At 57.9% G+C, this 23,601-nt stretch overlaps 7 protein-coding genes across 7 annotated transcripts; 2 read left to right on the forward strand and 5 right to left on the reverse strand.

Annotated features, from left to right (window-relative positions):
• Positions 1-224: 224 nt before the first annotated feature.
• Positions 225-5,316, reverse strand: TRAVEDRAFT_145614 (P-loop containing nucleoside triphosphate hydrolase protein). Its single transcript, XM_008038513.1, has 19 exons — positions 5,143-5,316; positions 4,976-5,091; positions 4,678-4,927; positions 4,531-4,628; positions 4,350-4,482; positions 4,243-4,300; positions 3,928-4,187; positions 3,644-3,869; positions 3,365-3,588; positions 3,138-3,308; positions 2,950-3,080; positions 2,795-2,885; positions 2,635-2,711; positions 2,499-2,574; positions 1,929-2,442; positions 1,235-1,872; positions 1,085-1,182; positions 503-1,007; positions 225-446 (listed from the first exon to the last, which is right to left on the reverse strand). The coding sequence occupies exons 2-15, from the start codon at positions 5,020-5,022 to the stop codon at positions 2,281-2,283; spliced, it is 2,004 nt and encodes a 667-aa protein (XP_008036704.1). The 5' UTR covers positions 5,023-5,091; positions 5,143-5,316; the 3' UTR covers positions 225-446; positions 503-1,007; positions 1,085-1,182; positions 1,235-1,872; positions 1,929-2,280.
• A 915-nt stretch (positions 5,317-6,231) lies between these two features.
• On the reverse strand, positions 6,232-8,546 carry TRAVEDRAFT_70745 (cleavage polyadenylation factor subunit CLP1; the record flags this gene model as incomplete). The annotated part of the gene is made up of 9 exons (XM_008038514.1): positions 8,184-8,546; positions 7,953-8,090; positions 7,574-7,864; positions 7,251-7,497; positions 7,083-7,193; positions 6,917-7,017; positions 6,655-6,865; positions 6,397-6,598; positions 6,232-6,337 (listed from the first exon to the last, which is right to left on the reverse strand). The coding sequence occupies exons 1-9, from the start codon at positions 8,289-8,291 to the stop codon at positions 6,232-6,234; spliced, it is 1,515 nt and encodes a 504-aa protein (XP_008036705.1). The 5' UTR covers positions 8,292-8,546.
• Positions 8,547-8,835: 289 nt separating this feature from the next.
• Positions 8,836-10,624, reverse strand: TRAVEDRAFT_145618 (methionine adenosyltransferase). Its single transcript, XM_008038515.1, has 4 exons — positions 10,489-10,624; positions 9,619-10,428; positions 9,390-9,566; positions 8,836-9,330 (listed from the first exon to the last, which is right to left on the reverse strand). The coding sequence occupies exons 1-4, from the start codon at positions 10,583-10,585 to the stop codon at positions 9,224-9,226; spliced, it is 1,191 nt and encodes a 396-aa protein (XP_008036706.1). The 5' UTR covers positions 10,586-10,624; the 3' UTR covers positions 8,836-9,223.
• A 119-nt stretch (positions 10,625-10,743) lies between these two features.
• Positions 10,744-14,115, reverse strand: TRAVEDRAFT_165027 (phosphatases II). Its single transcript, XM_008038516.1, has 6 exons — positions 14,037-14,115; positions 13,875-13,985; positions 13,648-13,813; positions 13,420-13,580; positions 13,232-13,360; positions 10,744-13,165 (listed from the first exon to the last, which is right to left on the reverse strand). The coding sequence occupies exons 1-6, from the start codon at positions 14,058-14,060 to the stop codon at positions 10,904-10,906; spliced, it is 2,853 nt and encodes a 950-aa protein (XP_008036707.1). The 5' UTR covers positions 14,061-14,115; the 3' UTR covers positions 10,744-10,903.
• Positions 14,116-16,141: 2,026 nt separating this feature from the next.
• TRAVEDRAFT_45570 (uncharacterized protein) lies at positions 16,142-16,705 on the forward strand (the record flags this gene model as incomplete). The annotated part of the gene is made up of 1 exon (XM_008038082.1): positions 16,142-16,705. One exon carries the CDS (start codon positions 16,142-16,144, stop codon positions 16,703-16,705), a length of 564 nt encoding a protein of 187 aa, XP_008036273.1.
• Positions 16,706-18,583: 1,878 nt separating this feature from the next.
• TRAVEDRAFT_27944 (MFS general substrate transporter) lies at positions 18,584-21,404 on the forward strand. Its single transcript, XM_008037897.1, has 16 exons — positions 18,584-18,789; positions 18,850-18,887; positions 18,954-18,963; positions 19,022-19,075; positions 19,149-19,280; positions 19,345-19,526; positions 19,596-19,686; positions 19,747-19,797; positions 19,857-19,979; positions 20,050-20,109; positions 20,173-20,188; positions 20,246-20,336; positions 20,396-20,557; positions 20,617-20,685; positions 20,749-21,026; positions 21,081-21,404. The coding sequence occupies exons 1-16, from the start codon at positions 18,632-18,634 to the stop codon at positions 21,132-21,134; spliced, it is 1,569 nt and encodes a 522-aa protein (XP_008036088.1). The 5' UTR covers positions 18,584-18,631; the 3' UTR covers positions 21,135-21,404.
• Positions 21,405-21,729: 325 nt separating this feature from the next.
• Positions 21,730-22,362, reverse strand: TRAVEDRAFT_45572 (uncharacterized protein; the record flags this gene model as incomplete). Its single annotated transcript, XM_008038083.1, has 4 exons — positions 21,730-21,843; positions 21,900-22,022; positions 22,074-22,286; positions 22,342-22,362. The coding sequence occupies 4 exons, from the start codon at positions 22,360-22,362 to the stop codon at positions 21,730-21,732; spliced, it is 471 nt and encodes a 156-aa protein (XP_008036274.1).
• Between the last annotated feature and the right edge of the window lie 1,239 nt (positions 22,363-23,601).

Consider the following 23,601-nt stretch of genomic DNA (forward strand, 5'->3'; position numbering starts at 1 on the left):
CGCGCCGAGCTTACGTCGCGGCCGTGGGAGCTGCCAATGCCACGGGCGCGGTGACTCGGAATGGTCCCTGTCGCCCGCCTCCGACTCGGACGCTGGCCCCGGATCACAGCCTCTGCCCAATCCCGAGGAGCATATGTCGGATAGTTGGATGCTATATAATGCGCTGTCCTCGAAGACCAATCCCACTGCCGAGCCCACTACACCGACTGACTAGACCTGACTCTTCCGCACCATCCATAGACTATATAGACCCGACCTCTCCTCTCTCTAGACGCATCCCCCTCTGCTTCCCATATCCAAAATGACCTTCGGTCCTTCACGCGATGTCTCTCAGGTCGACCTCACCCACCACCTCTCCTCGGAGGCTCGCATGCGCAAGCCTAACCCTATGAAGGAGATCTGGAAGCTCACCAGGCGCAAGCCCAACATGGTTTCTCTCGCAAATGGTTAGTGTCTCATGTGTCCCCAATCGGCTTTTCCTGACGACGCGTTATCCCCAAAGGCGACCCGCACTTCTCGCTGTACCCCATGCGGAAAATCGAGTATGAAATGGCGTCTATCGAAGAGGCCGACCCGGTCGCGGCTTGGAGGAAAGCCGGTCCCAGCGCGTCTTCGACGAAGTTGGTGTCCTCGACATACGAACCCTGCGCCCTGCCCCTACAGACCGGTCTGCAGTACAGCCATGGTGCCGGCTTGCCCGATTGCCAGCGCGTCGTCACAGAACTCACCAAGTTCTACCACAACCCGCCCGACCACATGTGCACGCTCGCGCTCGGCAACTCGGACGGTATCGCAAAGTGCTTCAGGTTGCTCGGCGAGCCGGGCGACTACTTCCTCGCGGATGAGTTTTCGTTCAGCTCGATCACGAACGTGCCGCTCGCGCAAGGCATCAAGTGGGCCGGCGTGAAGATGGATGACGGCGGCATGATCCCGGAAGACCTTGAGAACGTTCTCGCGACCTGGGACGCCGCGCGTGGGCGGAGGCCGCACGTCCTGTACATCGTGCCGTAAGTCGGTCGCGCTCACACCGAAGCCGCTTTGTGTCACATTGACGTCGACACTGACGCTTACCGCCGATCCACAGGTGCGGGCAGAACCCTACTGGCTCTACGTTGAGCGTCAAGCGTCGCAAGCAGATCTATGAGATTTCGCAGCGCTTCGACCTCATGATTATTGAGGACGGTGAGCAGCGCTCCATGATCCCCGGGGTTGCACTTACTAACTATGCTATTAGACCCGTACTACTTCTTGCAATACGACGCCCTGTCCGCACCTACGACAGAGTTTTCGACACCTTTCGTGCCCTCGCTGCTCTCTATGGACACCGACGGGCGCGTGATGCGTGTAGATTCCTTCAGCAAAATCATGGCCCCCGGCATGCGCCTCGGCTGGATCACCTCCAGCGCGGCCTTCCACAACCACCTCGTCTCCTACACCGACGCGTCCACACACCACCCGCACGGCTTCGGGCAGATGCTCATCACCGAGCTGCTCTCCGGCCCCAACGGCTGGCAAATCGAAGGGTTCGACCGCTGGGTGCGCAGCCTGCGGGCGGAGTACCACCGCCGGCGCGCGCTCTTCCTCACGCTGTTCGACCGCGAGGTCGCGCCTAGCGGCCTCGCGCGCGCGGCCGTCCCGGAAGCGGGCATGTTCGTCTGGATCCGCGTCGCGCTCGAGCGGCACCCGCGCCTCCGCGCGGACCTCCGCCGTGTGCCCGGGGGCGACCGCGCGGGCCCGCGCACGAACTGTGCGGCGCTGATGGAGGAGCTCTTCGAGCGCTGCCTCGACGCCGGGCTCGTTATCATGCCTGCGTCTATCTTCGCGCTGCCGGTGGACGCGAAGGATGCCGATGTTGAGGATCCGGTAGAAGACGTGAGTGCAAGCTGCCAGCGTTCTGCATGCGACTCGGGCTGACGGCGTTTTGACAGCGGCTGAACTACCTCCGCGCGACGTTTGCGGGCACGGAGGAGGCGATGGAGCAGGGCCTCGCCATCCTCGGACAGACGCTTCGGGAGTTCTTCGCAGACGCACAAAAGGAGATGGAGTTGGCGTAGACGGATGGTATGGTTTCGGACTCCTCAGTATTGCACCCAACAGACACTATCATTATCGCTCTGACATCCATGCATCACCGCTCTCTAACATTTGTACATGCTGTCTTGTAGTCCATGAAACATGCAATCCCCGTACTATAGATATATACATAGCGTTTAAACACTCAACTAGAATGCACCAAGGCTTGAATAGCAAATACAACAAGTTATGAATATACGCTTAAGCCTATAGAAAGGCAGAAACCTTGACCGGCTTGCGGACGGCCGCCGAGTTCCCCTCGTTGAACTTGTAAGACACGCGGTAAACTTTCGCCTTGCGTGCGGCTTTAGCGAGCGACTGATGCGTCTCCTTGGGTATGATAGTCCGCCCAAAGAAGTCCACGGCGGCCTAAAAGTCCAGTATAAGCTTGCGTCAAACGTACACAACTCGCCACCGCGCTTTACCTTCTCCACAAGCTTGTCGTCTTGGCGTGCCCGCTTTGCCGCCGGCTGTCCCTCGTCTGCAGCGGCCTTCTTTTTCCTGTCAAGCCACCCGCCGTCAGCATCTAGGCACGGCCAGGGACCCCCGAGCGCGGCTTACCCTGCGAAGAACGGGTCTGTCTTGCCCTTCGTGCTCTCCAGGCCCTCCGCATGACGTGCAATGACCTGGGCGTCAATCTTATGGCCGACACCAGCAACAGATCGCGTTCGTCAGTACGACATCCGTGGCGGAAAGCATGCGCATAGAGTTGCGGACTGACCTCAGCCGCGACGAGATGCCGCACCGCATAGCGCGAGACCGCGAGGTCCGCAGCGCGCTTGCCGTCGTACGTGACGAACACGTCGACGGGCCTGTTCGCGTGGACGTCCGCAGTGAGCACAGGGAGGCGGTTCCGATCGCGGTTAGAACACTCACGGATCGAGGCGATAGACGAGTTGGCCGTCCTCGTTCTTCTCCTGGACGAACCGCAGCTCGAGCGTCGCCATGATGTCCACGAGTCGTGCGAGCAGCGCCTTCTCGGCTGGTCGGATGACTTGGCTGTTCACCTGCGGTCGTGGTTAGTTCACCGTTTTCCTCATCTGCTCGAGATTATGAGGGCATACCGGACGTAGAGGCGGAGATATGATCCTGTTGAGATATGGGGCTAGCTCAAGTTGCAGAAGCGGCTCGTTCGAGAAATGTCGGTAGCCGCCCCCACACCTCGACGCGGCCGTACGCAGACAATGCGCTAATGCCCCATATATTTCCTGATTAGTTTTCGTCTGGGTATAATGCTACAAGGACACGTCAGTCCGTTCATCGAGATGCGCCAACGTAACCGGAAACATACCTCCCAATCCGCCTTCGGGCGTTCGGCCTTCTGTGCGCCGCGCTCCTGAAAGAGGGGGTAGAATGCGACAAGGGAATATGACAGGTACGGCATGATGGAGTACTCGCGATCGGTGCGCATTGTGCCCGACATCTGGTCGTAATGGCATATCCACTCCATGCCCTTCACGTATCGCGAGAATGTCCCGTCGTGCCTGTGCAAGAGAGCGTAATGCTCGAAACACCCTGCGAAGATGTGTCAGAAGCTCGTGTCTATGAACTAATGCTCAGAGCGGCGTACCGATCGCGACCTTGTCTATGGACCCGCACCCGTCGATTTCCCGACTGAGCCGAGAGACGAAGCGGGGCTCGTCCTCCCGTATGCCCAGCTCCTTTGCTCGTTTTCGGGAGAGAGGCGAGAAGAGATCATTCAGCACGACCATTTGCGATGCCTCCGCCTCCTTCATGCCTTCGGTGGCACTCCGTACCATCGTCTCTGTCACTTCCGTGTTACGGGACTTCAGCATCTAGACAATTTCGCCTGTCAGTGAGCCGTTCATCAATTGTCAGTCATCTGGAGCGTACCTGTAATGTGTTCAAGCAACCTCGGAAGTCGCCCTGTGCGACTCCTACCAACGTCGCCAACGCGCGAGCATCCGCCTTCATGTTTTCGCCCTCACAGATCTCGCGTAGCCGGCGGATGATGTGCAAGTCATTGGGCCGGGAAAATCGGACAATGCGCGCGTGTTGACGCAGTTTCGCGAGGGACGCTGCATACAGGTCGTTGCATATGCAGATGATCGGCCGGCGGAGCGGGCGGCTCTGGGCTTTCTCGCCTTGCTTGCCTAGGACGCGAAATATAAGTCTCATGACCTAGCACAAGCATCGGGAGCCACGTACCTTTCTTCTTGGGTCGGTCGTAGGTGAGTTGGATCAGTTTATGAATGAACCCTCCGGCCTAAAATTACTGAGCACGAGCATTTCAACAGAGGTATATGAGTACTTACGTTTTCAGACCCTCCGGTGGCTCCGTCAATCTCGTCGATGACTACGAGAACCGGCTTCGAGCTTCCCACTTTGGAGCCGCTCTCCAAAGCAGGACGGATACGCAGGTCAACTACTTCCGCAGACCGCGCGTCACTAGGTTGTGTTAGGACACACAAATTGTACAGTGTAGTAGACACGGACCTGGCGTTGACCTCGAAGGCTTCGTAGCCCGCATGTGCTGCGACTATATGCGCCAGGGTGGTCTTCCCAAGTCCCGGTGGGCCAGAAAGCAGTAACAACTGTGGCAAGTGTCAGAGTTGCGGGGGCACAAGAAAGCGCCTTACAGACCTTCTCCTTTGGTCTGCGCCATTCGTCCAAGTTCTCCCCGTCCTCGTCTCCTCTCGCGCGCTTCTTACCGCGGGCCTTGCCTGTCCCGAAGACACAGCTATCCCACTCCTTCACCCAGGACAGTACTTCGCGATGCACACGGTCGTCACCAAGTAGCTCCGTAAAGCGGTTTGGTTTATAGCGGTCGACCCATAATGCCGAGCTACTTGCAGTGGCGGGCTGAGCAGGTTTAGACGCTTGCTGCATGTCCCTGTAAGAATGGTCAGCTTTGCACAGCTGAGCAGCACCACAGACCTACTCAACGATCAGCTTTGTCGCGACTGATGCAGACAAGTCGTCAAGCATCCTATGAATTGGGACGTCAAGTAGATTGCCGAATGGCCTGTTCTTCTCCGGTAGTATGCCCGCACGCGCCTAGACGTCCTCTGTCAAGCTGATCAAAAGGTCTCTTGGGACCGAACGTACCAGGGTGCCTTTAGGGTCCCGTTTGGGCGGTTTACGCGTGAAGTACACTGGTGTACCGCCGAATGTCTTCGTACTGATGATTCTCGAAGTGGATGGTACGGGGTTCACAGACGAGGCTTCAGCTGCGAATGACTTGAGTAAGGTCGCTACGTCTGGGAGGTCCTCATCTTCGAGAACGCGTTAGTAATTCCATGGGTGTGTTTGAAGTAAGGCGGAGCAAGATACCTTGAGACTGGGACTGGGACTGAGACAGAAAGGATGTGGACTGTGGAGGGCTTGCGTCGCCAAATAGTAGTGGTGCATCTGTAGAGCAGGGTTAGCAGGTCATAACACAGGGTCAGCAGGCCACCATCCATGCGTGCGAGAAGTGCGGTTCTTCCAGACGGCCTTGCCGTTATGGCTAGGCGACCGCGTCCTCAACGATACCTCAAGAGAAGCTCGTATCTTGTGTTGATGCTCTAACCACGCTCGTGGATTCTCGCGTACGTAGGGTTCTGCCACCACAGAGTAGCGCGCACATACCTCCGAAAGCCCCGTCCTCCGAAATGCGACTCGGACCAGCTTGGCTCAGAGTTGATGAAGACTCTTGAAAGAGCAGACCATTAGACACAAATGTGTCCTCCTGTGTCTTCGTCTGTTCCGTGGTTTGTGTAGGCGTGTCCTCGAGGAGAGTCTGAGAATCTGACGCGAAGAGCAGACTACTAGGTTGGCCGAACGTCGTCGCTGCCTGCGACCCCAGAGTTGCCATATTGATAGACGAGTAAGAGTGTGTAGTATGAAAATCCGCGGGCGTATCTGTCGTGTTCGAAAGCCCAAAGTTAGTCAGAAGGGCAAAGTGCAGGAAGGACGAGAAGCCCGGAGTTGCAGTAAGCGCGTCACTGGCGCGCGCGACGCGTCTGTGGCTGATAGCGGCGGAGATCGAAGTCGTGTAAAGCCCGCGCATAGCGCGTCTGGCGCGAACGCGTCGCATTCACTCGCGAGGAATCGTACCGTATTATGTGCGCGCGCGCATGGCGAGTCGGTCATTAATGTCTAGCTACCTCGCGAGTACTTGAATTATCTACGCGGACAGACAGCACGAGCCTCTTCTCATTCTGACCATTCAAACGAGCCCACGATGGCAGTCCGACCAACCAGAGAGCTTTGGGTAGGGGCCAACACGGTCATTCGCTTATTGGTTATGTCCATCGCGGTACTGAAACCCGTTACACTATCAGACAGGCCACACGCAGAAGATATGCAAGGAGGACGCACATGACGACGTAGCCCACCACGGGCAGGTCTAGAATCTCTTCGTCGTACCGTTCCGATTCGTCCGGATTCGGCGGGGCAAGGATCGCCAAAACGGCGTTGTATAGGCCCGAACCCGAAGCCGCGGGGTCAACGAGTAGAGGCTGCATCTCAGAGACGACCCGCGCCGCACCGATTGGCAGCGCCGACGTCGGTGCCATGGTTTCTGTAACATACTCGCTTTAGTGTATCATCGATGGCCGACATCTTTCAGGTACTAACCTTCTCCTATCCGGTAGATTGTGAGGTCTCCGAAATTCACGACCATCGACGATGGAGATAGGTGCATAGTGAGCTCGGGGGCTTGCTCTCCAGCCTGGATGTACCCTTTGCTGGTGAGGCCCGGCGGCGGCTCGATCAGGTGACCGTAAAAGTAGTTATGCAGCTGGTACTTGTGTATACGGAGGCGATAGAGCTGATCTAGTTCCACAACCTACATGCTTCGATGAGCACAGTCTGCCTCGCAAGAACGGTACATACGCACCCCTCCAGATTTCGGAATCTTGACTACTTCAATGCGGTTTCCGTACGTCCGCTGCATCTCCACATTGAGCTTTTCGTGTCCAACGATCAAAATCACGTTGACTAAGAAGCAAAACAGTGTGTCAGACGGATACTAGGTGCGACAATTTTAAGGAGGGGCATCTTACTATGAAAGGCGTCCACGCAAGCTTTGATCATCGTAAGTCGATGATCGTTCCCAGGCCCCGAGCTCGCTGCGAGTGCTGACGGAGTATCGACAATCAAACCCGCCGACCGTCCTGGATAGCACACAAGAAATAAGAGCTTTGAACACTTCTCTAGGAAACGTAACATACCCGGCACGTCGTGTTCCCACCTATCCCGTATGTTCTCCCCCAGGTTTCGTATGAGGCGCTCCATTAAGAGCGGATTCCTCTTCATCTCTGCGTGGCCGTACCAATACGACAACGGGAGCAGCCCATTCGACGACACATGATTTGGCGCAGAGGTCGTCACCGCACCCAGAGGTGAGGCGGCCGTCGCGGTCTGCAACGGTGCGGTGATGGCAGCAGCAGCCACAGCTCCGGGAACTGCCCAGCCTCCCTATACACCAAGCACACCGTCAGCACTGTTCACTCACTCGACGTACTACAACACCGGCAAAGCTAATTCAACGCACCTCACTCGGGTCGACGTTCACGTACATCGGCGCCCAGTCTTCACCGCCACGAATGGTGTAATTCGTCAAAATTTTGCATACACTCGTCTTCCCCGAGTTCTCCGGACCCAGTACGAGCACGCGTGGCGCGTCGCTCGGGCCCTTTGCGCCCTCTTCGTCAGGGAGCGGTTCGCCCGTGGCGGCGGCAAAAGCGCGAATGCGCATTTGCTCTAGCGCGACATGTACGTTTGCGTATGCGGACATGGGTGTCTCGTCGGAAAGATACTCTACTGAGGGCTGGCCCTTGACGTTCTAGAGCACAATCCAGAGGGAGGCAAGGCAGGAGGACGGAGGACGGCAGACGCGAGATGGGTTAGATAAGTACTTTATTTCCACGGACTCGCGAAAAGAGTGTAGGACTCATCTCTATGGTGCAGCCTTGCCAGGTGTACACGGCTGCCTTGCATTCCTGGCCGAACAAGTATGTCTTGCCCTCCGCTAGTTCCGCTCCAAATATCTCGGCATACCCGCGAACGAGCTGTAAAATATGTGAGGGCCGCGCAAAGACAGTGGAACATACTCAGGTGATGCACAACAGCGAAGATGCACATGCAGAACAGGGAGTACACACCTTGATCGCGAGCGACTTTCCGGGGTCGAGCTCAAACCTGTACTCAGACTCGGGCTGAAGCTGCCATTGCTTCAAGTGGCCTTCCTTGTTCTCACCACCTCTATCCATCTCCTCTGCTGCCTCTCTATGTCCTCCAAGTGTGGCTGTCAGTGGCGCTGCAGCAAAAGACCAATGCCTTAACCTCTAGACGGGTCAGACCTAAGACGGAGCAAACTGGCTGGTACAGTTCTAGCGTGCCGTCTTGGAGGGTGCAAGTCTCACGACGTGGATCAGACCTGCAGCAGCAAAAGATGCAATTCTTAGCAACACAGCAAGGTACTGAATCGTTCAATGCCGCTTCTTTCGTCGTGTGGAGGTGGTGGTCACTGGTCGAGCCTGCGTTTGCGCCGCGGCCACAGACCGCCACAGTCTCAAGTAAGGCGTGACCCTGCGTGATCATCTGTGACAAATTGCCGTCACAGACAACCGCATCCAAGACAAATTCGCGTATGACTCCATTTCGATTTTGAACGCGGCCAGCTTTCAGGACATTGTCCGTAGCTGACGGAATAATACGCGGTTGAACGCGGCTGGTATTCTCTTTTCTATCCAGTACAGGTGGTAACTATGCGATCATAGCGCAGTGCGATAATCGTATATATCTAGTGTAAGATCGGGAGTGATGGCCTGCGCAGGGCCGAGGGATAAAGCGTGTGGTAGAGAGCATTGAGGAGACCATGAACGCGATGATAGATGGGTTCGTGAAGGGTCGTGAGTCATAGCAGGCCGCGCGGGTTGAAGCAAGGGGGCGACGAGGGTGCAGTTGGATGCGGATAGCCGGTGGGGCAGCCGGCTGGGGGGTGTCGGGAGGAAGAGGGCGTGCGCAGGTGTGGGAGGTATAATAATAAACATCGTAGTGTGGTGATAAATAGCGGAAGGATGAACTTCCGATGCAATGTGCGAGGGATGTGATGCTCTAGCAATACAGCGACGGGGTGAATGATGGTGGGAGCGACGATGAAGCCCTAAGACGACAGGAAGAGAACGGGGGAAGTCCGAGCTTAGAGCTGGAGCTTCTTGGGCTGCTCCCAGGAGTACTCGGAGTTGCCGAAGTGACCGTATGATGCCGTGCTGAGGTACTGCGGCTTTTGGAGACCAAGGGCCTGGACTGTAAATCGCGGGCAATGTTAAAACATGTTTATGACGAGAGCAACGAGTGCAACATACCAATGATACCAGGGCGGAGGTCGAAGTTCTGGCGGATGATCTCGACGAGGTCCTCGTCCGACTTCTTGCCCGTGCCGTAGGTGTCGACGTAGATCGACAGAGGCTCAGCGACACCAATGGCGTACGAGAGCTGGACAAGTGCGCGACGAGCGAGGCCGCCAGCAACGATGGACTTGGCTGCAGTATTGTATTAGCATCTGCGAACCCCTGGATACTGACAGTTACTCACCGATCCAGCGCGCGGTGTACGCAGCGGAACGGTCGACCTTCGACCAGTCCTTGCCGGAGAATGCACCGCCACCGTGCGCACCCCAACCACCGTAGGTGTCGACGATGATCTTGCGGCCAGTCAGACCGGCATCACCCTGGGGGCCACCGATGACGAAGCGGCCCGAGGGCTGGATGTGGTAGACGGTGCGGTCGTCGAGAAGGTTCGCGGGGATGACCTTCTTGATGATCTTCTCGAGGATCTCCTTGCGGAGGTTCTCAGTGGAGATCTCCTCAGCGTGCTGGGTGGAGACGACGATGGTGTCGACGCGGAGGGGGATGGTAGCGCCGCCGTCCTTCTTGTACTCGACCGTGACCTGGGTCTTCGAGTCGGGGCGGAGCCAGCCGAGCTCACCGGAGCGACGGGCCGCAGCCATCGCAGAGTTCAGCTTGTGCGCGAGCACGATGGTGAGGGGCATGTACTCCGGGGTCTCGTCGGTCGCGTAGCCGAACATGATACCCTGGTCACCGGCACCGATGCTCTCGAGGGAGCCGTGGTCGAGACCCTGCGCGATATCGGGCGACTGCTGCTCGATCGCGACGAGGATGTTGCAGGTCTTGTAGTCGAAGCCCTTGGACGAGTCGTCGTAGCCAATCTTCTTGATGGTCTCGCGGATGACGCTCTGGTAGTCGATCTGGCCCTTGGTGGTGATCTCGCCGAACACCATGATCATGCCGGTCTTCGCCGCGGTCTCGCAGGCGACCTTGGAGAAGGGGTCCTGCGCGAGGCAGGCGTCGAGGATGGCATCGGAGACCTGGTCGCAAATCTTATCTGCAAAGAGAATAAGTATTCAAAACAGTCAAATAGCCTAATTCTGCCAGCTGTACTTACCGGGGTGACCCTCGCCGACGGACTCGGAGGTGAAGAGGAAGTGGCCGGGCTGGAGCGCGGAGTGGACGTTACCGTTGGCCGAACCGTTGGCAGACATGGCGACGACGAGGGAGAGGTGAGGGAGGGGAGAAGGACGAGGGCACGGATGAGAAGCCGGTCAGAAATTCGATCTGCTATAAATTTGAAGCTTGGCGGACCCCGAGCACCGCGCAGCACGCCATCTCGCCATCTCCCGTGCTCGTTCCTCGCCGATTGGCCTTTCGCGCGCATCGTTCCCGCGAGCATGTCGTATTTTACATACATCGGCTCTCTACGTCGTACGATATTCATACACTCGTTCTCGGCCGTCTCTTTAGTAAAACGTGGCATCCCAAACAAGAAAACACCGGGCCAGAGTCGTAACTGCGTACTACTGTCATGACCACACTGCTACCCCAAGGGGATCCGACGATGCCGATGAGTCCGCTGACGGCTCTGCAGGTGCTGGAGGCGTGGCATGTGTTGATAGCCCATCGCCCTGCCCCAGGGGCCCGCCGCTGTTCGCACCTAAGCCAGCTAGCCCAGTCGCTTTATCTGAATTGGCGCGAATCGATGGAGGGCGGGCGCCGCCCAACGGGGTACTCCCACTAGTCGTGACGCGTGAGTGTGGGAAGGAAGGAGGAAGCTCGACAGTGGGATCCAAGGGCAGCGAACTCTGTTGCGTCTCCTGCTCGGCGTATAGACTCGCAGGGATGGTAGGGCGCGGGTCGCTCTCCGGCGCGCGCACAGAACTCCATGGGTTGTCCAAGTACATAGAAGGGATCGTCGGTCGCGCTTGGCCCGTGGACCAAGGATTGAGTGTGCTTCCCGACGACACAGTGTGCGCGCGAGGGGAGGATGGCCCGCTACGGGGAGACGAGGGACGACTGTTGTCCCCACCTGCGCCCCACGCGTCGATCTCCTCCCTTGATTTGAGTTCGCCGCCGCGTACAGGGTCTCCCCCTTCCCCTACCGAGAGACCGCGCAAATCCTTCGCCAGTCCGCCATATGCGTCCTGCACAACAGAGAACGCGGCGGTAGCGTTTGTGGAGAACTTGCCCCAGAACGAACGCACGCCGCCTGACGAGAAGAGCTCTGCCCCGGCCTGGGAGGATGTAGTTGCCCGTGGGGAGGTTGTACGCACGCTGCGCATACGGGGAGAAGGCGTACGTGGAGGTGTGATTGGGTCCGAGGAGGGTACCCCAGGGCTTGTTGACAGGGTGTCAAAGGGCCGGAGGCTGGGCGTCCGCGCCCGTTGGACCTCTGGCGCGGCAGGAGATTCGCCGAGTGGAGTGTTTTGAGAGGCCGGAGAAGCTCCTCTCTGCAAGAAGCGCGCTATAGACTGCGCGGTTGGCAAAGCCAACTGCGGCCCCGTAGGAGTCGGAGTGGAGATCCCGGTGACGGAGGCTTCTGGGCTCAGAGGCAATGCAGGGTCTGCCTCTGCGGAGTCGATGGGCGCGGTGAGCTCAGGCTCCTCAACCGCCTGCTTTACGACAAATCTCCCGTTCATCTCCTCGTCGGTCCTGCCGTACAGCTCGTTCCAGAACCGGACGTCCTTGGGGTTGGGCATGAGGACACCCATGTCTGCCTTCGGCCGGGTGACGTCGTCTAGACTCGGGTCGTAAAGGGGGTTCTTGTTCAACTCGACCTCTGGTGGGGAGTTGAAGAAGTCCCATACGCTCACCGTACGGTCGCATGGTGGGGGCCCGCTCTCCCCAACGCGCCGCTCGCGTTCCGAGTTGAAGAGGAACGTGCCAAATTGGCAGGAGTACAGATGATAATGCAACTGCCGGAGGAACCGTTCGTTGAACTCGAAGCGCTCCGGGAATTGCCGCTGGATCTGGCGCACGCTCTCGAGGAACTGGTGGAAGACGGGGCTAGTCTCCTTGATGTGGTTCTGCGATGCGAAGCGGTTTTGCACGGATGCTAGGAACGCCTGCGCAGCTTCTGCTCCGCCACCACCGCCGGAGTTCTCGACGGGGGCGAGGAAGAACTTCTCCGATGAGAGATGTCCGCACCGATCGAGGAACTTGTGTCCGAAGGAGACCCAGTCCTTCTCGATCAGGATCTCGAACCCGCGTTGGGTACGATAGAAGGGGTCGAGACAGAGTTGGGTAAGAGAGGATAGCTGCGCGGTACGATCCCACCCATCAGAGCAGTGGATGAGGACATGGGAAGAGTTGACGTGGACGTTTCGCACACATAGCAGCGTCCCCTCGAGTATAGCCCCAATGTGCCGGAGCCAGCCTGAGCGCCGCAACACTTGACGGTCGAGTACCGGGGCAACAAATGGCGGTTCGTCGTCCGCAGGCGCAGAGGCGGTCTGCATGATCTCGGTGCCTCGTAGCGCTTCCACCACCCGGGCGAGCGCTTCGCGCATTGTGTGGATGTGGTCGATGCCCAGGTACGCCTTCTTGGCGTCCTTGTAGTGGTCCATGTTCTCTGTTCCGGCTCCCTTCGCTGTATTGGCCATGGCGTTCGTCGTAGGGCGCGCGTCAATAATGAGGTTGGTCGCCGTCGCGCCATACACAGGCCCTGCGCTGACACGCGACTCCGGATTGTGGTGGGTTTGGAAGATCGACTCGATGAGTTTCTCGTCCTGGATGGAGCGGTTATTGGTCAGCCCGACCATAGGCTGGCTTGACCGCGTGATAGAACCCTGTGGCAGCACAATAATGTTTCAGCCACTAAGGGACGGAGGCGCACATCCCGTAGGTTCACGCACGTAGTTCGCCCAATGCAGGTATGTCAGGGCGGGTATTCGACACTTGCTGCGAAACTTGGCGGCATATTGTATGGTTGTGTCGCTGATGCGCGTAGGCACCACGAGGCGCGCCGGATATGTTGGCGATAGCTGGTTGTTAGAGAGTATAAGTCACGATAAAGAATGGTACGAGTGCGGCGGTAACGCACAGAGTAGTCTTTGTTAATGTCAGTGAAGCGCCATGCCTTCGAGCGTGTGCCGACGCCCATCCGCAGGAACTCCTCACGAGGAGAGTAAATGGACCATCCGTTCGAGACTGGAAATGGGGGATTCGGAACATAGTAGAACGCATAGAGCTGTGCGACCGAAGCTTGCGGTAGGATGGTCAGTACCCGCAAGCTTTGGCGGTGACAAGAGGACGTGAATAATGTACTCACTTGCAACCGTAAGCTCCTTGACGCTCTCGAATACGTCTATCGCTTCCTTCTCTGATACAAACGAGAGGAACGTTGTCTCGAACGTGCGCGTGTGGATCGTGAGGGGAGATTGGCCTTGCAGAGTCATGGGCATCCGAGACACGAGCGAGATGAGCGGGTATGGAACCTTCAGAAGTAGAGAGGCGACTGGTCAATCAACGTCTGCGCGGAATTGGCTTTGGACTGACCCACATCTCCTCCCTCCCCTCCTCGTCGTAGTGGAAGATCGCATGGTGCGCGGTGAGATGTAGCGTGCCGGAGGAGGTGCTACCGCCCTTGGTGCACAACACGCCCTCGACCTGCAGACCGCGATCAGTTGACTGCAGGGTAGACGAGCCTTCGAGACACACCTTTGTCACTCGCAGAGCGTCCATAGTGTCACAGAAGTCTCATGCAGGACGAATTAGCAAAGCGGTCGTTGTGGTGGTCGAATGGAGACTGTGGCGGCACCATAACCGTACGCGTGCGCACCACCGTCTACGCGGGCGCTTCAAAGAGCATTACCACCGCCGGGACCCCGCGTAGCTTGACAAAGTAGCTCCAAGTTTAGTCGCACTGCAACTACGGTGCAAATATTTACCCTAGGCAACGCTGCTCAAACTGCTGGCAGGACCACCATACTTTCTCACTCTCTTTCGGCTGCACGCCATGCTCTCTGCGCAAAATCATGCATCTGCTCAAGGTCCACTACAACGGGAAGAGAAGTATGTAATGTCGGATATCTCGAGATGATCCCAGACAATCCACCTCAGCGACATGTATGCTCTCATACTCGCCACGCACTAGCTCTCGATATTACCGCATGGTGAAGCAAGCAGCTTATCGTGGAAATCGAGCTATCAAGCTCCTACAAGCATGTACAGAGCCTATGCCAGTGGTGTTCGGCGGCGTTCGCCAGCACATAGGTGTAATACCCTGAATTGTCAAAGGAGGACCCGGGCAACTCCACCAGATGTTTGTCTCGAAGTTGCATAAATCACCTTCCAAACAAGGCAAGTGGCCCTGTCTAGGTTTGCATAATTTACGGCTGTGCGGCCTCTAAGCGCCCATTAGACGCCGATAGCCCTGTCTCGTGTTGCATATTTGAGGGCTCGTCGCGGCCCAAAAAATAGCGCCAGCTGGAAAACTATCTCAAAGCCTGTGAAACGACTTGTAGCTGATGAAATACGCTCTTCAGAAGGTGTTTGGGACGTTTTCAGCCTTCGAAAGCCTCGCAAAGCTCAAAATAAGCGCGCACGTGACCCGTTTCACGTGACTAGCCCTGTCTCCCGAAGCATAATCCGGGCCAAAAGTTAGCATAAATGAGGCCCGATTTGGGGGGTCCGGCTAGACAAACCCTCGCAGGAGTTGCCCGGGTCCTGTCAAAGGTACGTATGAACGGTGGAACTCGAGATTTTATGATCACTAACATTCAGCTATGGACGCGTATGTAAGGTGATAACTTGCCGTGGACATCTCGATGACCCTCTATGGATGGTTATGGATGCCAACTTGAATGCATGAGATGTATTCTTGCTGGTCAAAGTCGACTGTGCTAAAAGTCTCACTCTTGTTGGAAACAATTGTTTGTTTCTACGTCGGGCGAACGTCATACCATGGGCTAGTAAGTGATTAAGGGTATAGGTGTATGAAAACTTGAAGAAAGTGTTTTGAGCTGACGTTGTAGTTGTTTCTGAAGTGCTTTGCTTCACAGGTCGCCATAAATATATGGCTGGGAGTCGCTGTGTTTTAGGACACTAGTCGCTTTTCGAGGACCACCCCAAGGATACAAAGGAGGTTCGCAAACGAACTGTAGCCCCCCTCCTCTTGGCAAGGTTTTCCCTCGCTGGACGTGCGCTGCGATAGAACGACGTGAGTACGCTCATAAGGCGTCCGAGATTTATCCTCACTTTCCATCCTGGCAACGCACAGTACACAACGCTGCTGTTGCTTTCGCGCAGCTCGACAACGTTCGCCAAAAGCCACTGGCGAGTCCGCCTATGGTCGCCAGTCATCGCCCGCCCGTCGATCGGGTCAAGTAGCGGAACGTTTTCGGCCAGATCCTAGTGCATCGTGTCACACAGGCCAAGGAATACGGCGCACGTACCGAGACTCGTAGCGAGCGAGGTGCTGACGCTTAGCCACCCTCGCCGACGGACCCGCTGCCGTCCATCGCCACAACTTTTCGGTCACCCAAAATCGCACCTCAAGGTCCGGGAGGCTATCCAGCACAATCCGAGGCCTCTATCGATGCCCCCAAATATCTGGTGGCGTCGGTCGCGGTTCACGATTGGACAATACTGCGTCACGCCGTGGCTAGTATGCGACGTAGCCGACCCCGCGCCTATTTTACCCACAACCACCAGGGTGTTTCAACCGCAACGAATCGCGTCTGTCTCCCAACCCCACTATCACTCCTACCACCATCATAACCTCTACCCATCCCGCAACGTCAACCCATACACACCCAACCACCATGCAGTCTTCGCAGACATACACCTTCCACTTCTCCGAGCCCCCAGTCGCATCGGGAAGCGACAACGACTGGGCAGCCCGCCCTACACAGGCCATCAACCAACCAGCCGTCCCCGAGTTGTGGCCACTCGGGCCCGCCACACAAGGCACCTCTCTTCCCACCGCAGCGAACTGTCATGACTTCCTAAAGACCGACCAGGCGGAGCCCGCACGGAACCTTGTCTCTCCCGCAGACGGGCAGATGATCTATTTGGACGACCTCGCCTTTCTTAACGTCCCCCACACCCCCGCGGCCGCCGCGGCGAGCCCCATCCCATCCGTCGCGCCAGTCCTCAAGCTCTGTGGGCGCTGCTTGAACGGGTACACCCAGGAGGACGATGGGTCTGAGGTGTGCGCTGTCTCCCACGCCCCTCCCGTCGACGCTTGGATTGCGGGCGACAATGCCATTTACCCGGTGCATTGGTATCCCTGCTGCGGAAGGTACAGGCTAGCGATCCCCGGGCTGCGGCTGAAACGCCCTTTCAACGCGGTATGTCGCTGGGCACCCCACATTCCCGCCAACTAGGTGCACACCGTCGGCGGGCCCGGGGCGCAAGGGTGGCGAGTCCGAGTTGACATCTGTCCCCCTGGTCCCTTACGATTCGATTCAAGCCTCGGATGTATTTTTACGGACTCATACTGTTACTGTACATCCCTCTAGTATATGTTTATACCTACGTTTCTTTATACCACCGACTCCTGTATTTCGAGTGTGTCTGGCTACTGTACAATTCTCGGTGTCTCAATAACAAATTTGCACCCGCCCACGTATCGCCCGACCACCACGATCAAGCTTCACCTCCATGCTAAGGCCGAGCGGTAAGCTGCAGGCCGCCGCGTGGTGGACGCAGTACTTGGAATGCGAACATAGCCACAACGCGACCGCCGATCGCCGGGCAGATCGGGTCATACCTCCGGTCCGCCTCCCTCGTACTACGCAGCCCCCGTTCATGAGCATTGCTTTGTGGTCATGGCGGGACCGGTGCGAAGCGCGAACAGACTGCAGGCTCAGAGTACCCGGCGCATTAGAAGACGAGAAGCCCTTCGTTTCATTAATGTTGTGTGGTAGAGCGCCCAGTGCCTTCGCTCGTATCTACTACGCCCGGAGAAGCACACCGCTGACGTCTGCGGTCGTGCGTCTCGGTTTGAGTTGCGGCCGAGGACGGAGTTGCGTACTGAAGTGCGCAACTTCGGCCTCCTCGCGCGGCGTAGAGGTAAGACGCGCGAATTCTCGGCGTCATCCGAGTCTCTCTCTCCACTCCTCGGAGTGCACCTCAAAGTCGGCACGGCGACTTTGAGACACATCTCGCCCAGAGCCTCCGCACTCGGCGGAGGCCAAGGCTCGCTAGAACAGTGCTCGCTGTTTCAGGTCCTCAGAGGGCATCTTGTTCGTCAACTCGAGCAGGACCCACACCACGTGGCAAGGGTGATGGGAAAAGTTCAACGCTCTCCAGGAAGGAACCTGCCCGCTACGACTCGCTTATGCTCGAGCTTCTGCGCACGTTGTCCTTCAGTGTACGATAAGCGTAGAGCCCGTCAAATTCAGTGAGACTACACCTGTTCTCTTCGGAGCTCCCTCGCACCCTCCTAGCATGGACCAGAGAAAAATGCTGTTCGGAACTCAGCTTCACCTACGCGAGCGGGCACGCGTCGAGCCCTTTGCACCAGCCCCGCGCTTCCATTTGCCTCCGCCTGGGGCAGCGTCGCGGATCGCTGCTGTGCGCACCGCTCTGAGCTTGCTGCGCAGCCCCCGGCCTCTATACGCACACGCGTACCTGGGACGCTGCGAAACCACCCGGCGTTTCGCGGTTATCAGCTCTTGATTTTGTCTTGATCTTGATGAAGCGTGTGAGGGCATCGAAATTCGCCGGGATGGCGTGCCTTGAAGCTGGTGCAGCGTGCACGTCGCGCACGCGAAGATGGGACGGCAGAGGTGAATTGAAGCGGTGGGCCGAGTGCCGCCGGGCGTCATGCGAGCGACACCTGCTTGGACGACGCGGGCGCGAGCCGAAAATAGCCGTGGACGCAGAAGAGTCGAAATCTGATTTGGGCGCTGGAGGGAGGTGTTGCAAACATGTGCAGACGGCGAGCGCTGCGGCGGAGAGAGGGAGAGAGGCGGTGGCTCGACGGAGCTGCACATCCGATCATGGCCGCGGAGGCAGAGAGACGGAGGCGGGGACGGGCGATCGAGCACAAGACGCGGGCGGAGGAGATGGGCGCCTGTTTGGGGAGGTGCATCAAAGCTTGCGTCGATAGAAGCTCGACCATCTCCTGACGCGGACAGGGACGACGCGCGAAGGCGACCCGGTCGTGTCGGAGCCTGCGCGGGGATTCATCTCCTCCCCGAGTCTGGCTTATAACCCACCCCTGGGCGGAAGCCTTCGATACTTCCTCCCCCGAGCATCTCTCCCGGTCCTGCTTGCCTTAACTGACAAGCCGCCCCCACCGCCCAATGGAGTCCGATAGTTCTCTCGAGAAGCGCGGCAGCGTAGGCGACCACGCCCCAGCCCACAACAAGCCCCATCTCGCGACCCAGGACGTCGATGTCGCAGCGGAACTCGCGGCAGGCAATGACTTCGTCCTCGACCCAGCAGAGGCCGCGCGCGTCAGGTGTGTTCGCGCGCCCGCTACCATGCGCACCCACGATGACTGACCACAGTCCGCGCGCAGGCGAAAGATTGACCTGCACCTCATGCCGCTCATGTGCAGTGAGTACCCACCATCTGCTCAATATGCTCCTGGTGGCGCGCGCTGACAACCCCGCTCCTCCACAGTCCTCTACATGTGCGCGCCGCATACCGTCGTGCTACGCATCACCGACTCACCACCTTCTCCTTCGCAGGATGCAGTTCGCGGACAAGACCACCCTCGGCCAGTCCGCTGTCCTGGGTTTGCTGTGCGTGCCTGCATCCTATACATCCTGTGCCTTCGCGGGGATCCGAACTCTAACTTTGCTCGCGCGCATTCAGCACCGGGCCTGACGCCCGGCTGAACCAAGCCCAGTTCAACTGGCTCGGCACGGTCTTCTACCTCTTCTTCCTCGCGTTCGAGTGGCCACAAAACCTCGCGCTGCAGTACCTCCCGGTCGGCAAATGGATGAGGTCAGTCTCGCCCCAGCGCGCCCGAGCCCCGCGCGTGCTGACACGCCTCCGGCGGCGCATCCAGTTTCAACATCCTCGTTTGGGCGATCGCCCTGCTCTGTCACGCCGCCGCGAAGACGTTTGGACAGTTCTTCGTGTGCCGCCTCTTCCTGGGGATTTGCGAGGGCGCGATCACGCCCGGGTTCATGATTATCACGTCCATGTTCTACACGCGTCAGGAGCAGACCCAGCGCGTCGGCTACTGGTGTACGTCCCGCCCCCGCTCGCCCCGCCCCCGGATTCTCGTGCGCTGACCCGACGAACGCTTGCTTGCAGTCCTGATGAACGGCGCCGCGATCATCCTGCTCGGGCTCGTGGCGTACGGCACCCTGCACATCCACTCGACGGTGCTTCAGGCGTGGCAGTGGTGCGCGTCCGAACACGCCACTTAGTGCGTGAATGCACGCTGACAGGTGTGGTTTGACAGGCTCATGATCATCACCGGGGTCATCACGTTCGTCGTCGCCATTCTCTTCTGGTAAAGCCCCTTCTGTCCACCGCCAGCGCTGCGTTGTGTGCTCATTTGTCGCGCTCCAGGTTCTTCTTCCCCGACTCGCCCGCGACGGCGTGGTTCCTCACGCCCGAGGAGCGCGTCATCGCGATCGAGCGCATCAAGGTGAACCAGGCCGGCGTCGAGAACAAGCACTTCAAGAAGGACCAGTGAGTGCCGCCACGCCGTGCTATGTATAACTCGCGCGGCGCGACGCTGACGTCTCGAAACCTTGCGTAGATTCATCGAGTGCCTGAAAGATCCGAAGACGTGGCTGTTCTTCTTCTTCGCTGCCATCTCGTGAGTGCCTTCTTCCCCCATTCTGCTGCATTTGCACCCGGCTGAGGACATGCCGGAAACCAGGAACGTCACGAACTCGGTATGTCGCCCAGACATGTGTCGCGCACTCGGCCGATGCTGATAGATGCTCGCACAGCTCAGCAACCAGCGCCAGCTCATCGTCGCCGGCTTCGGGTTCACCTCGCTCCAGACCACGCTCCTCGGCTGCGTCGACGGCGTCGTCGAGAGTGCGTCCCCGCCTTCCCTGCGCTCCGTGGGTGGATCTGACTGACGCGCGCAACGGCAGTCATCGTTATCTTCTGCACCGTCACGTCCGCGACGTACTGGAAGAACGGGCGTGCGTATTCGGGCGCGCTCGCGTACTGCGTCGCGATCCTCGGCTCGATCCTCGTCAACACGCTCCCGTCGAGCACGAGGGTTGGTCTGCTCTTCTCGTATTGGATTTCGAGTAAGTTTGCTGCGGACTCCGTCGGACGTGTAGTGGTTGCTGACTGCGTGGGCTCCTAGTCACGTCCATAGCGCCCTTCGTGGTCATGCTGGCCTGGGTCGGCTCGACCACTGCGGGGCACACAAAACGTACGTCTCCCCCCTCTTCCTCTTCCCTCTCAAACCTCCCATCTAACCTTCACCGCGCCACAGGCCTAACCACAAACGCGATCGTGATGATCGGGTACGCGGTGGGCAACGCCGCGGGCCCGCAGTACTGGGAGCAGAAGTATAAGCCACGGAACCACGTCCCGTGGCTGATCCTCTCGATCTGCTGGGCGGTCTCCGCGCTGCTCCTGCTCGCGACGCGCGCGTACCTGGCGTGGGAGAACGCGCGCCGCGAGCGCGCGGGGCCGGACGAGCGCTACGACGACGTGTATGTCACGGAGAAGCGCGCGGACGGGTCGGTCGTGGACAAGAAGGTCGACAAGGTGCGTCACGCTCTACTCTCTGTACGCGTGAATGTGGGCTGACATAGGGCGTAGGCATTCTTGGATCTCACGGACATGCAAAACCGCGACTTCCGCTACGTCCTTTAATGGGCACAGCGGTGTTACGCCCGCTTCTTGCCTCTTGCCTTCACGACGCCTCCTAGACGACACGCCGCGCCGCGCCCAAGACCTGCGCCCCCACCCCTCTCAAGATTTACGCCTCACCACACTCACCACAACGCACGCGTCTCCACGAACGGACGGCTCTCATCTTGGACCCGGCGCGCCCCGCGATACCTGTGACCACGCCCACGCATGTAGTTAACGTTATTGAACGTGTATCATACCCACCCAGCCCGCTGCATAATAGGAATTCGAGCATCTTGCAAGCAAAACTATCGGTGCGAATGCCGCGTGTTTTCTGTAGGCGCCGTTTTCTCTACACGCTTTGCGACAATTTTCGTCTCCGCATGTCTCGGCTGCGCCCCACTGTGAGCATCAATCTAAACTGCGGTATGGTTGCATGCGGCGATCTTCACTGGGTTCACCACCTCGATTCTGATACCGGTCCTTAGACACACTTGGATGTTCGTTCGTTCTCATCGGGGCACGATGCCCGTCCGGAAATCGGCTTTGTACATTTCCTCCGTTATATTGTAATTTCTGATCATCTAACAGGGATCGTCAAAACTAACGTCGTCCATCAAAGGAAGACGTAGAACTCGGGCTGCCACGATCCCTTCGACACGCGCCGAAGCTTCCATAAAAAGACCTCGTCAAACGAGAAGGTATATGCGCCCATCCTCATTTCGTGCGTCTTGTTTGCAGAATATTAACGATTGTGATAACAGCACGAAAAGCGGGGGAACGTACGACATAGCGGCACGTCTCCTTTGCAATCGTGGTGGCTAGCTTGCCTCGCGAGATAGAGTCCGCTGATTTGTTGGCCCGAAGGGCCATCACCTGACGGTGGTAAAACGGCGGATGATCTTCCAACTACGAGTCCAGTAAGGCCATGTGTCACTGCCGCAACGAGCATGTAAGTACCTGGATTCTCAATGAGATCTTGGAGGATACGCTCCCCGTAGGAAAGGCCGGGGAATCCTGTTCCACGAGCTCGGCGACGTCACCACGGAGCGCTTGGGCGAGACTGATCAGTCCTCCGTTCATTGTGGAGAACTCGACGGCTTCCCAATGAGCAACATGCAGATGAGCAGCGCCCTGGAAAAGGACTTGCGGAACGAGTGTGAGTCGCGGAGGCTGTGCATAAGAAGGGTTAGTTCGAATGACCCCTGAAAGGTAACACACAGCGTACTGCTATTTCTTCGGAGCTCATGTCGGCTTTGACGGGGCGAGGAGTGGCAGTGCCCCAGGCGTAGTTGGTTTGTGAGGAGGCGAAAGACTGGTGACCACCACGGTGTTGGCAGTGGACTATATAGCTGAGAACATGCCGAAATCAGGATACGGTCCGAGTCTGACCGTCACGGAAGATTATGCACTCATCATCGTCGTGTGCCAAATGTGTAGTACGCAACGGCAAACGTTCGCGGTCTCGATGCACGTAGCGTACGTAATGTCTGAATGGGGTGGGGCTCGAAGAATGCCACCCAAGCAACTGTCATTCCGCGGACGGAGCGCACGCTGTATCAGGGACAGATCAGCGCAGTAGCGAAGAACCTGAGCACGATGCAACAGAGAGGGATCTCACGCTATGCGTGCTATCAAGTGCTGCAGACACTACAGTGTTGGAGCAAGCTGGCTGACACGGAATCCCTAATGTACATGCCGATGTTGATGTCGCCGACAAGTAGGGCCGGCGGATATTACGGACGACGGGGAGCCCCGCAAGGACACGGGGGAGGTGCCATAAGATGGTTACGACCAAGCGGCGACAAGGTTGCGGGCAAGAGCCCAATAAAGCCTTCGAGTTGTGGTCCTTCGTACTCGTTCGCTAATATTGCGTGTAAGTACTCCGACTCTAAATCGATGCATTGAGCCGACCTTGAACTTAAGCTTGAGCTTGCATTAACCGATGGGTACCGGTGATCGGTTGACCTATCTATCCACGCACACCCGGGCCCATCTACCCCAGTGGAAAACCCCTTCGACGTTTCCTCCGTGTCTCGTGTTGATGCATGTAAAAACCGGAGCCAGCTTCTAGTGTGACATTGTGTCGAGATAGATGAGAAGAATCGTTGGAGAACCACCTGTGCCTGTCCGCGCGGCGCGGAGTGTACGTTAGAGCTCGGAAGACGTCACCAATCAGAGTTCATCACCAGAAAGCCAAACCGTGAGGGCGATTGGCATGGGCAGCGAGGGTGTGGGCGTCGATGAGACTGATGTCCGGATCGTGTACCTAGGTATTCGGACATATACGCTCCCAGCACTGGTGGCGGGGAACCATAGTACTGGGAGATGTCGATGAAGTACCAGCCGCAGGCACTCTCCGCGTTACTCCTGCTCGCGACGCGCGTGGGCGCCAAGGAACGTTACGGCGACGTGTATGTGACGGAGAAGCGGCGGGATGGCACGGTCGTAAACAAGGTCGATAAGGTGCGACGCGTGTGTCTTTCTG

Source organism: Trametes versicolor (assembly GCF_000271585.1).
Source record: "Trametes versicolor FP-101664 SS1 unplaced genomic scaffold TRAVEscaffold_4, whole genome shotgun sequence".
Lineage (NCBI taxonomy): Eukaryota > Fungi > Basidiomycota > Agaricomycetes > Polyporales > Polyporaceae > Trametes > Trametes versicolor.